We start from the raw sequence: 17,429 nt of genomic DNA, 5'->3' as shown, positions 1-17,429 counted from the left end.
AGCCTCCCTTGTGGAATAGAGAGATAACAGCCAAGATTTTCATTACCTTGAAGTGGGCTGAGAAATAGGTATTTCTGCCAAAGGCTAGCTGGAGGATGCTCAGCAGATGGATTGACAGGTAAGAAATGGATAGATGGCTTAAATAAATAGACCGAGAACACAGTCACATTAGGGAGGCACATGATTGTATAGACAGAATTAGGGTAGTATAAATGGGGAAATAATATGTGAATGGCTAGGTGAGTGGTTAGCTGATGGAAGAATAAATTGGTACACTGATGTTTGATGGCAGAGTGGCCAGATGGAGTGAAACACTGGTAAATGTCTCTACCAGAAAAAAAGAGCAGGTAGATGGGAAATTGTTGTGGCATGAACAGGAACAGAAGAGAGTCAGGTGCAAAAAGGAGGAAAGTGATGTAAAAAAAGAAGAAAAAGTATGGAGAGAAAGGGAATGTGGAAGGAGTGAAGGTCAGTAGGGGAATGGGGATGCCATGCTCTTACACCAAACACAAGGAGAATAGACACTCCCAGTCATCAGTACCAAGCATTTACTTGCCATTTTGATTTACAAAGCACACATATAGCTCATGTATTGAGGTGTCTGTGTTCCTTTTCCTCAGGGGAAACTGAGTCACAGAAGCTCTGGATTAACCAACAAGAATAAGAATACAAGTCTCAAAATTTTAGCTCAAGAGCTTTTCCAGAAAAGCTACTTGTGTTGTAAAATGAGATCAAGAATCTTTATCTATCCCATCCTGAACTCCCAAATCATCACTGCCCACTCCCCTCGGCTTTATCTGCAAGAAGCCTAGAGCAAACTAGGGGTTGAAAATAAAAATAAAACACATCAGAATTTGGAGATGAAGCAATGGGAAGGTGTATTAAAATCACAAATGGTACAGATGAGAGGTAAATTCATTGAGTATGTCCAAGATGAAATATCTCCCGGGAAGGACTTACTGAGGGACAGCTTGCTGAGAGAAAATGCTTTTTTAAAATTTATTATCCATTCTTTTACACAAACAATGTGGTAATGGAGGAGAAGTTGGGGTCTGGGGAAAATAAAATGTTTTAGAGATGACAACCTGGGAAATGGGGCATATTCCTATTTATTGTATGTATATTATGACAATTGAGACTTTGAATGATAGTCTGGTGGCACCTCCATTCAAGAACGAGTGTACATCACCACTGCCATCCTTGGCGAAAGGTGCAGACGTCAGCCAAAGGAAGTAGTGGAGACTCCAAAGAGAAAGAATGGCCAAACTGAGAGGAACCCAGTCATTGTTTTAGGAAACTTCTGATTTCAATTTAGCCAATGTCAGTAAATAACTGAGATTTTGGGGCTTGAGCTGAATGTTTCGTTGTTTGTAAATAGCATAGATATTTGCTAGACATAAGATACAGAAAGTAAATAGAGTGCTCTGTGAGTGTGTGTGTGTGTGTGTGTGTGTGTGTGTAGAAAAGGAGAAAGAACAGGAAAAAGGGAGAGGGAGAGAGGAAGGTGGGGGCATTACTCATATTTCTGATCACATTGACTCTTCAAAGTCTACAACACATAACTGTTTCTTCTTCTTCTTTTGCCATTACTGGATCTCAAAGGGACATCCTAATGAAGAGCCCCCTAAAAGTTACAAATGTCTTCAAACTTTATTGATACACTGCACAATCACAACCGTCTTGTGTTCATCCTGAATTAGAAAAGGTTACAGCTACAATGTAACATGCACAAAATCCAGGTAGTATATTCACCCTCAATACAATGGTTGACAGAAATCAAGTCTTCATTGATTTTTGAAGGAAAAAAATAAGAAAGAAAGCAAAAGGAAAAAAGGGAAGTTTTAAAGGCTGACAAAATCATATTCTTGTATCATGTGATAAAATTTTAAAGCATCAGTACATAGATTTGTTTTAAGAATAATGGTGAAAATGGGCACACCCATTGTCCAACACATCTATTAACGGCACCATTGATAATCATATAAGTTTTTTTTTTAATCTAGAGGACTCTGAACTTGACAGATACATTTTCGTACACCCACACATTCCTCACAATTGCACTTTACATGTCACAAGAATTTCTGAATGATTAAAAATGTTCCTCTTCACTAACACAAGGGCAGCTATTATTACTTACCATTGTTATTATTGAGATTCTGAAACTCTGCCAAATAACCTGGTATGAAGCCCCACAAGGAAAGTAGAGGCTCCCAATCTTTCTTTCTCCACCTAGTGGTGTGAAACAACCATGTGTCTTAAAAGGGCACCACTCAGGGGAGGGGGTGCGGGAAGTCTCTTCCAAAATGCTGGAAATTGGGTTTTGCTGACTACTTTCACTGTGAAGACAATTGCATCTAATTAAGTCCACTCCACGTTCTTTTGGGCTCCACGTTCTGCACCTGAAGGCTAAATTGCACTGGTTCAGCTTTATCTCTTTGTCACATTTTTAATTGCAAATCTATTTCTTCTTCCTTCCATTTACTTCTCTTCTCTTATGTAAGAAATGGGGGAAATGAGCCTGGCATTTTTATTTGTTTGCTTTTGTGTGTGTGTGTGGTCATTAGAAGTTTTCATCATACGGCATCCTGTACACTGTTGCGTTCCTAGTTAAACACCTGTGAAGTGTTGCCGTAGCTACTCAAACGCATTTGTCTTGAAAGAAAGAGAGGGGAGCTCTGGATAATAAGGGGGGAAGCAATTGGACATGAGAATTTCTAGGAGTAAGACTTATGCCAAATAGAACCCAAATGTTCTTGCTGTTGGAGAAAAATACATTTTGCCCCCAAATTAGAAATAGTAATTATGCTGCCTCCTCTAGCTCTAACAGGAACGGCTTTAGGGTTCCCGATTCTAGATACTGTTCTTCCTATTCTGGTGAATACTCAGGATCAAAATGGGGACAGATACTCCCTCGTAACTTCATAAGCTATTCCTCCCACCACCTCTTATAGGGCTGGCAATTGCTCTATGGGCTACTAAGAACATGTGCCCCTCCTGAAAGCATCAACCCAAACAATAGTATTAAACTTCAACCATTCTTGATCCAGTGGCCGTGATAAACAATCTAGGATCAACTATCTACTTTGGGGCTTTTCTGCTCTTTTGGTATTTCTTTCTAAGATAGGTAGAATTTGCTCTTCCTCTTTGCTGAGGGCAAGTTGACCAGAGGGATGCAGAAAGAGATTCTTAAAACTCAGCCTCTGCGGTGGAGCTTCTTGAGACCCCAACCACACCAGATTTTGAAAACTAACTTCCCAACCCATGAACAACATCCCAAAGCAGTAGGAACTTCCAAGGATAAAGATCCTGTCATCTGGGTGACACACGGCCCTCTCTTTCCTTCTGTTGAACTGCACACAACTGTAGCCCACAGCAGAAGAGCCGTGTATTGAGCGATCTGGGTCAGAGCTCTATATGTTTTGACAACTACATCCCCACCCTCCCCAATGAGAACAAGAAAGAAAATCTAAACACCCTTGATTAAACTTGCAGTTGACTGTATCAGGCACTTGACATTAAACTACTTAAAAACAAGCTCGGCCGGAGCCATTGACACTAGCACTTTCATTGGCTTTACTTTGGTGGTAGGACAAATTAGCATTGCTTTGGGAAGGGGAAATGTCTTAGGATAACTACCTTTGCTGAATTCCTTTTACTTAATCTCTGGATAAATTGTACGTGGTTTCCACTTAGAAAACCCACAACGTTCTACCAGTTAACTCAGACTAATGTGATCCTTTTTTCCTAACCTTATCCCTCCCCCACACCCACCCTTGACAGGCTGAACAAATCTGTCTAGTAGGCCCGATCCGTCCCCCCTTCATGTGTAAAGTCGGAAAGGCATGTGGACGTGTGTATGTTGTTTTTAGCGAGCGGGTGCTGTTCTGCTTGCTTCAAAGTGTGGGAACCAGCTCCCATCACATGGATCCATCCTCACCAAGGTTACTCAGATAACACAGGAGCTGGGGCATGTCTGTTCTGTAGAAGTCATTTTCATATCGGGTACCCAGTTTCCTGGAGTCATTTCTTCTTGGTTTTCTTTTTCCCAGACATGAGGATTGGCTAGAGCATGTTTTTTCCTTCTGAAGTTTGGATGGAGTAGGTAACTACCAGAGACACGTCTAGTATCCAGTGAGAATAGGCACAGCAGAGTTGCATGGTGACCCTGAGTCCATACTCAATGGGGTTCTGATGATCTGCTTGTGCAAGGTGGTGAAGAACGGTTACAGCTTGTCCATTTCAAGCAGCACATCACCCAACACTTTTCAGTTCCCATGGCATCCACATTTTCCTTTTCTCCAAAGTAACAAATGTAGGATTAGTAGAAAACTCAAATGCCACGTTTATGTCTCATACAATGCTTGACACCAACCCACTCCCAGGTGCTGAGTGCGGTGACAGATCTGAAATTCATATATCCGACCTGTAATTCTGACTCCGTGCCTGCTCCTGATTGCCTCTGGAAGTTGGAATAAATAGACTGGTTTTTGGCACATCATTTATGCTCTCAGAGTCTCATTCTTGGCAGCTCGCTAGGAAATGCAGATGTCTGTTTACAGCTGGCAAGTAGAGTATTAATTTTGCTCACCCCAGCTCTATCTCTTATGACAGCGCTGAGCTTTTGTATGCCAAGGAAGCCTGCATTTGTGTATATGCGAATATGTATACACAGGTCTATATGTACCCACTGTGGGTATTGTATTTATGTGGCCATAGTGGCACAGAGTGGCCACTTATACTGGAGCGATCAGTGAAGCTTAACAGGAACTGAACTCTAATGGAACCCATAGTTATCAGTTTTCAGAGGTGGACCTGAAAAGGATCCCAGAGGGAGGCAGGACATGTCTGTGAGAAAGTCACTGTTGGGACTCCTTCTCAACTCACTCAGTAAGCTAGTCCCTAGAGAGATCCTTTTGTGGCCTTCAACGTTGTTCATTTGAACTGCAGGTTCCCTTGTTGGCTGAGTTCTTCTGTTCCCAAGAGACAGTGCTGAGAGGCTTGATTTGATCTTCTTTGTATACTAGGCCTGCTTCGAACACAGAAATGTGGGGACATTTATCCCCAACGTGCTAGAGAAAGGGCCTGGGAAACAGTATTACTTACACTTCCCGCCTGTTTGCCATGTTGTGTTAATCAAGTGCTTGGAAATTAAGTCAGTAGCTCAAGTGCCCTCAGCTTAGAAGAGCTTTCTGAAACAAATACCAGAGTTGTCAACACATGCGCCACGTAATTGGCCTCCATCAGCCCTTTGCTGGATAATTTTCAAACAATTCAAATCAAAACTGGAGCAGAAGGGAGATGCTTAGCTATAGTTATCACACCTCGACTGATGGACTGTTTTCTTTACAAAGAAGGGACAGATACGTGGTTCTCATCAGGTTCTTTTTGCTAATGAAAGCCAGCGACCAAGAAGTTCCTCCAAGTTCCTGACGTGCACTTTTCTTGAAAGGCTGAGAGCAGCATGAGGTTGGTACCTTGATCTTCCAGCTGTTGAAGGAGAGATGCAGCATAATCAAGCTTCCCCAGGGCTCATCTGCTTCCCAAGAAGGCGTTTCAGGAAACAGTCTCTCTGGGAATCACGAGGGACTGATCTTTAGATTGCTACTTTGGTCCATCTGTTCACAATGTTTAATTTGGGTGGAAGGGTTTCCACATTCCCAAGGATCCATGGCATAGGGAATTGCTCTTCTGTGTAGTTAGCCTGTGAGATCACTGGCTTTCACATAAGAAGTTGCTAGGCAGATTTGAAGATGACAATGTCTATTGATAATGGTGGAGAAATGGAGATAGTGGCATGGACATATATGATTGAGGTTAATACAGTGATGAACTGATAGTGAGTAGTGGGAAGAGAATCAGAAAACAGTGAGATAATTACATTGATGTTATGATAAATAGAGGAAATGGATTGTGTGAGAGAAAGACAGGTGGATAGAACTAGATGGAGAGAGAAATCAATTGAATAGCTGGATAATGGTATGATTGCTTTGATAGCTTGATAAATTAATTAGCCAGCTATTGATCGCCTTTTCATGAGTTGTGACAGCATTTAAGGGAAGTATTAGCATTAATATACTTCCCTCATTTTGTTACTTGACTTGTAAATGTTTAGTTTTGGGCTGCATGCATAGTCTCAAGCCTGTAATTCTTTTACAGCTAGTGGAAGAAATGCCTAGAGTGGAAAGGCCAGAGAAGATGGAAGAATCTTACATGTGGGTGTAATTATATGCATATCTATGGATATAGTGAGAGAGTTTCTTACAAAGAAAAGGTGGGAAACCTAATGGAATAGATGATGATAAGTATGGGGATAAGGATATGTCCCTTTTGACTGGGGAAATGATTGAAAGCTCAAAAGACAATAGGACATGTAGATGCAACTCTTACTGTGGACTACATTGTAAGTCAAGTTGTACCTTCAGGGTGTTTGTCATGGGACATAGTCTTTTTGCCCAGTTTTGTAGAATGCCTCTGTGTGTGTGTGTGTGTGTGTGTGTGTGTGTGTGTGTGTGTGTGTTAATGGTTGTGGGAAGAGAAGTAGAGAAAAGGAAGGCCAAGGCAGCAGGAACAGATTCCATTTGGGGGCACACCAATGAATGATTATCCTACCCTTGGTAGACCCCTGCCCACCCCAACCCCCAACCCCACTCATTCAAACTAAAAAAGAGAAAAATCAAATCAAATTGAAAATCAATCCCAGAAAATGAACAAACAAAATTCAAGAAAAACAAAAGTAAACAAAAAGAAGCCCAAACTGGTTTGCCCTCCGCAGTGTAGATTAAAGTCTGTGTGATATGGAGAAGCAGGCGTTGCTCAGAGGACCTATGGTTTCTTATCAAAACTTGATGAAGAAATGGGCAAAGAAGGTCCCCGAGAGCCAGAGACAAGCCAGTGCTCTAGAGGCCGAATTTACACCATCAATGACTGCTCCAGGCCCTGTGTAGGGGAGAGAGAGACAGATTCATTAGCATATAGCCTATAGGGCACCATATTTACCCCTGACAAGTGCAAGTCATGCTTCTCTGTGGCAAGTATCCCAAGTCTCATCCCTCCCCACCGACCCTTCTAGGTGTGGAGAGCCAGAGAATGCCCAATAGGAAGATTGAACCCTAAAGGGAGTAGTTAATGGGTTGCTTTAACTACTGCCACCTTTTCTGAAAATTCAAGAATGAAAAATATGACGAGTGAGTTAATGACAGTCAATTAAGCACATTGGCTCAAGATCAGGGCAACACACAGGGCTCTATAGTAAGCTAAGGCATGATGACCCCTTCACTGCCTGTTACCATCATTTTCCCGTGGAAATGGGCTCTAGTACAGATAGGGGTGACCAGGAAATAGACAGGTATGGGTGTGAAGGAGAGGATCCCCAGGGGTGAGAAGCAAGCATTGGGGAGAGAGGGATGGAGGTATTTTGTGAGTTATAGAAGTCTAGATGCAGATTTCATCCTTTTTATGTGTAATTCGGGTGTTGGAAGCCCCTCTCAAAGCTGCTAAGGGTAACTAAAGACTGTGAGTGGGTATATCTCAGTCACCAGTCATGGCTCTAATATCCACAAACAAAACTCTGCCTCCCTAGAACAAATCATCACCCTATAGATGGCTCAGCTTAAAGAATTCTCTCTTGTTTTCTGTCTTTCTTGTCTCCTTCCTCTGGCCCTACAGAGTCATGCACATTCTACAGAAAAATAAAACCCCAGAGTCACAACTCAGGCTCCTTCACCATGCTTCAGAAAGACAAACTACCAACTACTCTTATCGTTGTTTGCCTAGGTCCAAGGCCTCCTGTGCAGGTGTTGAACTCTGTCTCTTGGACCCTTCCATGAACTTTGTTTACAAACACTTAGAGTGGTAAGCAAGATCCTAGTCAGTAAGTACAAGCAAATGTACCCCAGGAAAAGCAAACTGCACATTGTCAAAGGAGTGAAAGCCACAGAGAGATGCCTCCATAGGACCAGAGAGGAAGGGAAGGATAAGCAGACAGACAGCACACCTCTTCTACCAACAATTCAAGCTAGGCCTCCAGGGCCTCTTTGGGAAGGAAACCAAGCTAGCAGGGAAGAGTGGTTGAGAAGAGCTGAGGATTTTCTTAAACCAGAACCAAGTCATTGGCTTGGCTGTCAATCTGTGTCATGGCCTTGCTTAGGAAGGGGTAAGATTCAGCTCTGTTTATAGGGATGGCCAGGACTCTTAATTTAGCAGTGTGACTGCAGCTGTTTCTTCCTCAAGGATTTCCAAGCAGATAAATTTCCCCTTGACTTACAATATATGCAATGCTCTTATAAACTAAAATGTCATATTTATTTGGTGATAGCTTGAAATTTGGCTTGCTATGTACTGCATTTTTGCTATGGAGTATTCACAAACATCAGCAGGAGCCAGATTCTATCATAGTGCTATGGGACCCTCGGAGGTGAAAAATATTTGTGAAAATTAGCCTGATTCTTGGGCCCCTAGCAAGGCCAACATACATCCTAATGAACTGTATTTGCCCATAGAAAGTATTAAGTTTGAAAATGTTTCAGTTGCAGAGCAGTTCAGTTCCCATAATGTGTCAGGGATGGGTCAGGGGTGGACAGGGTCTTTCAGCCTGGTCTGAACTGACCTCAAGCCTGAAATTCACCTTTTATAGCTAAGTAAGTTTATAAGGAACTAAACAATGCAGATTTGGAAGGCTTATACTTTTCTTCACAAGTTTATTTCCAAACTGGTATCTCTATAATACACAGCTTTACCTCAGCATCTACAGAATCTTGTTCCAGCAGCCATTACATATACCAAAATCTGCAGATGCTCAAGGATCATAGATAAAATGCAAAGTGCTTTAACAGAACCTGCACATATTCTCCTGCATACTTTAAATTGGTCTTAGAGTATTAGAGTCTGTAATTCTGTGGAAATGGTTGTTACATTGCTTATAGAGTAATAGCAAGAAAATGAAACTGTCCTTATTTATTACAAATAATATTTTTCTCTCCTCTTCTCATTCTCTTCATCATCATCTTCCTCCTCCTCTTCCTCCTCCACTTTATTCCTCCTATTTTTCTTGTCCTGGGGATTGACCTTTATATATGCTAGACAACTGCACTACTACAGAGAAATATCTTAATCTAAGCACAAAATTTCAATGTGCAGTTGCTTGAATCTATGAATGAAGGACTTATGGACACTGAGGAGTATTCACATACACACAAACTTTTCTTTAAAGGTATATTGTATTATACATAATAAATATACATTTATACATATTAGACTAGTTATGTATGTTCATACATGTAAATACATATGTATACTTGTGTTCATCTCATCCTATGTTGATATTAACTTGGGAAACAACTGTAGCCCATGTTTCACTCTCAAGAAAGGTATTTAGTGTAGGAGGCAGTGGGTAGATATAAACCTTTCTGTGAATGTCTGTCACTAAGAGGTTGGATCTAGTTGAAGCAAAGCATAAAAGAGTAAGAGATGGAGAGAGAAGGAGGTGGAATCCTAAAGAGAAATAAGTGTTTCTGGTGGGGCAGTGAGACACTTGGGGCTCACTGGACAGTGGGTTACAAGCATGTTCCTTTTGAATATTCCAGAATGGAAACCATGAGAATGACTTAGAAAATCGATTGACTGCTTGATGTGCTGACAATAACAGAGATGTTGTGTTTGTACTGTGTTCTGTGTGGGGCAAGCCTGAGCCCAAAGGCTAAGCATATTTAAATTCCTTTAACTGTAAAAACAAACCTCCAAAATATATCCACTATTGTTATTTCCAGTTGGTAAACTGGTAAACTGAGGAGCAGAACAGTTAGACATTTTGCCTAGGATCATATAACACACACGCCTAGAGCTGGAATAGAACCAATCACTGTCTGAAAACTTGTGCCTTGGTTCTAGCAACGCTTCTTTTTCTCTGATGGAAATAAAGCTTCATGTGTCCCAGAAACCACAGCATCATGTGGTGATGGGAGCAATGGACTGGGAAGTAGATTCTGTGCTTCTGCTGCTCCTTAGCAGAGTGACTCTGTTTCTGAGCTTTTGGTCTATTGTCTGCAAATACAGAGGAGGTAAGGTGTGATGGCCTGCAAGGCTCCACCTCTGTTTTCTGAGTCCATGGAGACTGTGCCTCTAATGCTAGGAGGACAACTTGGAAGCAGCCGGACAACCGTCAGCAAGTAGTGCGAAGTATCAACATGTGGCTTTTGGTCCCACTGCATAACTGCCCTCTCCTAAGAAATCGAGAGGCTCAGAAACATCCATAGAGCCTACAGTTTCCATTTTGGGCCCCAGTTTCTGTGTGGCTCTAGGGAGTTGTCATCTATTTAACAAGCATGACAAGCACCTGCTTGATGTATCAGGTGATATCATAATTTACTACCAAAGCACCTTTGGTTAATCAGTCAATAAAAAGTGGGGATTGCAGCCCAATAATTAATCTAATCCACCATGATACAGATTAAAACCAACAATTTTTTCCTCATACAAATCCTGGACACATTTGAGATTTGGCTGCCGGTCCAAATAGCAAGAATGGTGCTCTACAGGATGGCTCTGAGGCTTTGTTCAGTGCAGGAGGGCAGTGGCTCACATCCATGTACCTCTGTGTTGGAGGGCCGTGAGACAAAACCACATCCACAATGAGCTGCTTTTTAAAGTGCGTCCTTACAGTAACCCTGCTTGACTGAGAAGGAGAAAAAGAAAGCACCTGAATTGGGTAGCTCCCTCTAGGTTCCTATAGGCCACAGTCAATTTGCTGATTTAGGCAATTGCTTCTTTGCGCTAGAATATGGAAAAGGGATGGATTGATATTGTTTAACCAACCTGATGGACACCCATGCTGTGTTGAAGCTCACCTTTGAACCTTAAGATGGAGTTGGCCTTTGCATGCAAACATAAGTTTGGTGAATCTGGAGTCATGCTGCACTTTGGGGAACTGAAGAAACTCCTGACCCTGAGCTCGCAAAAGCCCCACGTATGTCTTCAGAGTCAGAACCCTTTACTTAAGTCCCGACTTCTTTGGGTACCAGCTGCACAGGCTTCTCCAGGTACTGGGCAGGTAACACCAGTTTTAACTTTAACAAATGTGGTAAAGCATTCAACTGATGTTCAGGGTTTTGGTTTTGTTTTGTTTTGTTTTGTTTTTTTTCTTTGTTAGAATGATTAGTAGTGGAAATAGCCTGGAAAGTAGTTTTCATCTAAAACCAAGACTCTGAGATTTGGAAGTAGAAGGCAGAGTTTCAGTGCTGTTTTCTGATAAGCTGACAACAAGATATGCCTGCAGAAAGGCAGAAGGTCTGGAGATAGGTAGGATGACAAGATGGACTAAGGGACAGGTCTGTGGGAACATGGGTAGCAAGGTTCTCAACAGGGCTTGAGGAGAGGTGTTCTGACTACTCTGCCTCCTTGATCTCTCTACCTTGTCTATGAGGTCTAAAAAAGCTTTGGGCTCAAGTCGTTGATAATTCACAAATTTAAGTCATCCTCTTAACTTCTTAAGTTGCATTGAGTCAGCCCAGTTTAAGTTTACATCCTGACCCTGGCTTGCTATTGGTGTGGCCTTAGATGAGGTACCTTGTGCTCTCTTGTTGCCAATTGAAATAATGATATAGAGTACACAGGATTTAAATGGTTAAGACAGTGCCTGGGACACAGTAGTCATGGAATTGAGGTGCCTGCTGCTGTGGACTGGTGGTGTTCTCCAGCCTCTTTTATATTTTTGCTGGGATGAACGCTAGATTATCCATTTAGATTTCTCACAAGTATGTTGAACTTAGAGTGATGTTTTGGTACTGAGAAGCAGTTTAGTGGTCAGAATGACCACTTCTGAGAGGGGCCACTGGCTATAGGGGATTCAGAGGATGCTTATCACTAAGGATGAGGGGAGAGGACCCACAACCAAGCTTTGCAGCCAAATCCAGGGTCAAAGAGCCAACCTAGAAAAGGATATGGATCCCAGGCCAGCCTGAGAGAGGTCACAAAATATCTGCTATGTCTTTTCTCGAAAGACAGCCACAGACTCTACATTCAAAGAATTTATATTCTAGTGGCTTCTGCATAGCCTCTCTCTCTGTCTAAAATTTTTTTCTTCTGACACTGGGGATTAAATCAGGGCTTGGTACATGTCAGCCACTATGTCATGGATATATCCCCCACATGCAACTTTTGTTCTTTGTTTTAAATTACTGTTGAGACATCAGCTCACTAAGTTGCCTGGTATGCTGGATAGTTTTATGTCAACTTGACAAGTTAAAATCATCTGAAAGGAAGAGATCTTCAGTTGAGAAAATGCCTCTGTGAGATCTGGTTGTAGGCAGGCCTGCAAGGCATTTTCTTAATTAGTGATTGATGGGGGAGAAGCAAGTCCATTCTGGGTGGTGCCATCACTGGGCTGGTGGGCCTGTGCTTTACAAGAAAGCAGACTGAGTCAGCCAAGGGAAGTAAGCAACACCCTCCATGGCCTCTGCATCAGCTCCTGCCTCCAGGTTCCTGCCTTGTTTGACTTCCTGTCTTGATTTCCCTTGATGAAGAACTACGATATGGAAGTATCAGCCAAATTAACCCTTTCCTCCCCAACTTGCTTTTTGTTCATGATGTTTCATCATGGCAGGGAGCCCTAACTTAGCCTGGGTTGACACTGCACTTTCTGTAGTCCAGACAGTCCTTGAACTTGTACTTGTGACCCCCCTACCTCAGAGCTGGGATTACAGATGTGTGTTAGTATGTTTGTTGTCTTCTTTTTTTCCCCACACCTTCACAGATTCTGGGGAGAAATCCATTTGCGAAAAATAACCCCAAGTCCCTTGAACCTCAGGAGCACCCAGCTTGCTGGATGGTCATAAGGAGACTTCATCTGAAAGAACTAAACTCAGTTTCTGCCTCTGTTTCCCACCAGCAGGCCGAATTTGATGAAAACAGCCAGGTTCTCCCAAAGGGTGCTTTTAATAGGGAAAGGTGTTCTTTCTACCTTCTAAGGCTGTTCTGGGGATTAGTTGAGATAGTTTTTAATTGCTAAGTATACCAAAAGGATGAGTACAGGGAGGTGATCAGGATTTGGGTGGTGCCCTGTGTGGGGATCTTGCTTTAAATAACAAAACCCTGTGGGAAATGCCATCTGCTCAAAGACTGCCAACTGTGAGAGTAACCTTGGCTGTGGCTAATAAGTGACTCTCTCCAGAGGCCCGGGGAGGCTGGTGTCCACAGGTGAAAGCTTTCTAATGAAGAGCGACCATCCTGCAGAAGTGCCCTGGAGAAGTCCAGCTCTCCCCACAGGCCAATGCTGCCTTTAAGGTATCATCGCTGTTTACAGCTAACAATGACTCAGTTCAATGAGAATAGCTCCTACAAATACCAAGCTTCATTAAATACCCTTTCCAGGGATAAATTGACAGTGAGAACCTGCAATTATGCCCTTTCCCATTCCTCCATCCCCTCCTCCTTTACCCTTTTGAATGCTAAAAATTAATTGCTTTCTTCATGCCTGAAGTTGAGCATCTTTGAAAATCAAAGCTGAAATGAGAATGCAAAGGCACAGAAACAAACTGTGAGTGGCCCATGCCTAGGGGACAGATAGGCAGGCAAGCGGAAGTTAGTTTTCAGTGTATACACACACACACACACAGAGAGAGAGAGAGAGAGAGAGAGAGAGAGAGAGAGAGAGAGAGAGAGAAAGAGAGAAAGCAGCAGCTTGGTGGGAGCATGCTTGCCTGCTTGCCTAGCATGTACAAAGCCTTGGGTTTGACCCCAGTACTGCCAACACACACACACACACACACACACACACACACACACACACACACACACATATACTTACATACGGACAAAAGGACGAGAAAGACAATGACAAAGAGACAGAGTGTAGAAATGGCGAGAAGATAGAACAATCCACTGGCATACACTACATGGCCAGATTAGTTAGGACAGACCTAGATTTGAAGCTCAGCCCGAGGGCGACATATAATAAACCAAAACACAAAAGTGAGGTCTACCTTTGAGAGTTTGCTGAGCTCAAGGGAGTCAATATTGGACTATCCAGTATTAAATTTGATTGATGATCTCAATTGGAATTAGGCTGTGTTCACAAAATTAGAACTGGGCCACAATCCTGGCCACCTGTAGACTAGATACGTGCTGCTGCATTCAAGGGTGACTCACCTCCACACAGACTGTCAGCTGCTAACAGTGCCCAGATTCACCCAAAGCCTCCAGAAACAAACATGAGACCCCAGACAGGAATCTGCCTTGTAAGAGGTTTTAACGCTTAAAAATGCAGGGGATGTTACCTACGGTGGAGGTATTGGGATATGCTGTTGGCTTCCCTTTCTCTTTGCAAATTATAATGAAAATATGACATCTTTCATCAGTAATGGCAGAATAAGTAGCTGCATGCAATTCTATTAAAATGGCAGGTGGGAGGGTGAACACATTAAAAAAAAAAAAGCACAAAGAAACAAACCCCACAGGCAAGTTGAACTTGTTGCTAACATGGGAGATCAAGGCAATATCTGAAATCTAAGGAGCTACAGTTTTGTTCTGAAATTTGGATGGGTTTATGAGTGCGATTATGAACTGCACGACCTTCCTAATGAGGAACCAAAAGGATAATGATGTTCGTGGTGATTAAAAGAGGAGAAGGAAAATCTAATTAGAGGATGTGTGCGCTGCACTTGTTGGTGAAACAGAAACCTATTTTCAGCAGTGCTGGCTGATGAAGGCACATTTCTCTTCAAAGAACTTGCTCTCCGTTGTCTTTAATTACAGTGGAAAATGTGGCACCGTGTTGTTTTACAAGTGAGATTAAGCAGGTCTTGCAGGAAACTATGAAGGGCGGATAAAGTTGCAAATCCGGCGGCAGCCATCTTTGTTTTGTTCCCTTTTTACACCAGCTTCTGTCCTCACCACGAAAGACAAAAGCTTAGCAAGTTAGTGTCAGAAGTTAATTCAAATCTGTAAGCTCATCACAAACCTGAGTGAGCGAGAGGGAAGACTTCTGGCTAAGCTGTGTGCCTGTGCTGACATCAGCACACCCGGCGTGCTCAGTGTTAAATTCTAAATGCTTAGGCTAATAGCCAGATGTCAATGATTCACAGAAAGGAGGTGGGGTGCCAGCCAGTGACAAGGAACCTCATCAGGAATGAAATGTGAAATGTCTGCATTTTCCCCCCCTAATATGTTGACATTTTGCAGGTTGGGAAAAATATAAATGATTATGCCACTGTCATCAGCCAAAAGCAATGGTATTTCTCTCTGACTCATTCTCTCCCACCTGGATTTAAGCTGTGGATTTGTAAAATTAAAAAAAAAAAAAAAAAAATATATATATATATATATATATATATATATATATATATATACATTATCAGCAGGAAATGGGCAGATATGTGCAGCTTTTGATGCGTTTGCAAGGATGTCTTCCTAAAGAGTGAATTGGAATGTTTGATGCAGTCTCCTTCAGAAGGAACATGGGGTAGGTGTGGGGAGCTACATTTCAAATTAGAATCTGGCCATGTGGATGGTAGGAATGCAAGGGGAAATCAGAGAAATCGTGGTGTGGCTTCCCTGCAGGGAGAGGACTAAGTGTCCTTTCGAAGATCTAGCTGCCCTTTGCTTGGCAAAGGGTTTTAAATGAATAGAGGCTATAACTGATGCCCCCATTGACTGGAAGATTTATTTACTAATTCAACAAACATTTGCTGGGCAACGACCATTGCAAGATGCGGTGCTACATCCTCTAAGTGCAGAAACAAATACAAACAGAATGCAAGCCTCAGGGCATGCCACTATGGGAACCTAAGGATGAGGGATTACTCCTTCAGTGAGGCTGGGAAGTGCTCTGCAAATGGGCTGCCATAGAGCAAGCACTCGGAGGATTAGTGTGGCTTTATCAGGCAGAAAAGAGGGCAAAAGCTTGTGCGTGTGACCCTCTAACATGCAGGAAGGGATAGATGTATAGGCTAGAAAGAAACACAGGCTTCAGTCTGGTGTTGCTACTTGCATGGTAGAATGTCTACCTGGGGGACTTGTGTCATATCATTTACATTCTCCGAGCTCTAGGCTCTTCTTCTATGAGATGGAAATAATAAGAATTGTGTGGCAATGGCTTCTTAGGTTCTTAAGGCCCCGTGCTGCTGACACTTAGAGCTTTTTCATTACCCGAGCGTGGAAGTCACATTTTATTAGAATGGACTCTGTATCTGTGTATACAATGTCAGAAGCTCTGTCTCTATTCAGTCCTCGTTCTTGGTATAATTATCAACACACAGTAGGCACTAATGAAACATTTGTTGGCTAGATGAATTAACGGACTGATACATTGAGAGAAACATCCTGATCATTGGCTTAGCTGATGGGATCTGGAGCACACAGGTCACAGCATGGTTGAGTACCTGGGGTGAAGGTAGGGGCAATCAGCAAGTCTGTAAGACAGGCTGATCTCAGAACACACACAGCCTCAGTGGCATGCTTCTCTCGTAGGAAGGAATTTTCAGCCATTGAAACGACAAGGTCCCCTTGGGGTGTGTGACAGGCCAGTTGGGAGGGACTACTAAACAGATGGAAACCGGTGGGAAGATGACCACCCTGGTCACATGCATTCTGTAGTGTATGAACATGGCGAGCAGGCAGCAGTGAGGAGGCTGAAGTTCAACTGGTCAAGGCTCCTTGGTTAATAGAAGAAGGGAAGATGAGCGTGAGGGTTCTAGTAAGAGGGCACAGCCAGAAAGTAATGCACAGGCTGAATTGGAGGGGGGCCCGGGGAGGAAGAAATAGTAGCTGTTTCTGTTAGGGATACAGGAATAAGCTCAGCCTTCAAGGGCCTTCAAGGTACAGAATCATAAGTTTCCCTCTGTGGCCACCACTTTTCCATGGGCTCAAGAGTCCCTAAACAACTTGCTTACAAGTCACATTCCCAGGGTCATTCATCAAGACTTGGATTAAGTGGTTCCAGATAGAGGCTTACAAAGTTGCGTTTTTTATACTCCTCAAGTGAATCTAATGCAGGTTTGCAATGCCGCTCCTACGACACTGGAAGACGTGGGTGTGGGTGACCTCTCCAGCTCTCACTGTTGTCCTCCCTTGAAGCGACCCACCTATGGAGCTAGTGAATAGGAGTCAGGAGCAGACAAGACAGAAAGGTGAGAAGGAAGTCATCTCCTTGGGATCACAGGATTCAGAAGCAAGTTTTAGAAGGCAGGGGTGGAGGAGTAGAGGAGAGTGGTGGGGGCGTCTCTAATGAGAAGAATCTGGGTGAAGGAGGGAGATTCTGAAAGACGGAGTTAAGCGGGGCTTGAGGAAGTAAAGGCTACGAATCCTGAAGTGATGTGGGCTTTGGGGCATATGCTGGAGAGAAGCCAAAGACCCCTGTGCTCCATTCGCATAATGACCCTGGAGCCACTCGGGTAGACAGTGCTGTTCGGGACACTTTGATAATGAAGAAGAAAGGGAGG

The 17,429-nt window shown here is 42.9% G+C and overlaps 1 protein-coding gene across 3 annotated transcripts in view; it reads right to left on the bottom strand.

The window, feature by feature from the left end:
• Window positions 1-6,382: 6,382 nt before the first annotated feature.
• The window catches only part of Opcml (opioid binding protein/cell adhesion molecule like), a 507,406-nt gene continuing 496,359 nt past the window's right edge, over window positions 6,383-17,429 (bottom strand). For all 3 annotated transcript variants that reach the window (XM_059266732.1, XM_059266733.1, XM_059266735.1), the window contains one exon: window positions 6,383-6,936. In XM_059266732.1, coding sequence (XP_059122715.1) covers window positions 6,836-6,936 — 101 coding nt within the window. In that variant the 3' untranslated portion in view covers window positions 6,383-6,835. The remainder of the gene's footprint in view (window positions 6,937-17,429) is intronic.

This window comes from Peromyscus eremicus, chromosome 7 (genome assembly GCF_949786415.1).
Source record: "Peromyscus eremicus chromosome 7, PerEre_H2_v1, whole genome shotgun sequence".
NCBI classification, from domain to species: domain Eukaryota; kingdom Metazoa; phylum Chordata; class Mammalia; order Rodentia; family Cricetidae; genus Peromyscus; species Peromyscus eremicus.
Note: the sequence above shows the minus strand (reverse complement) of the source record. Positions and strands in the feature narration are given on the sequence as shown.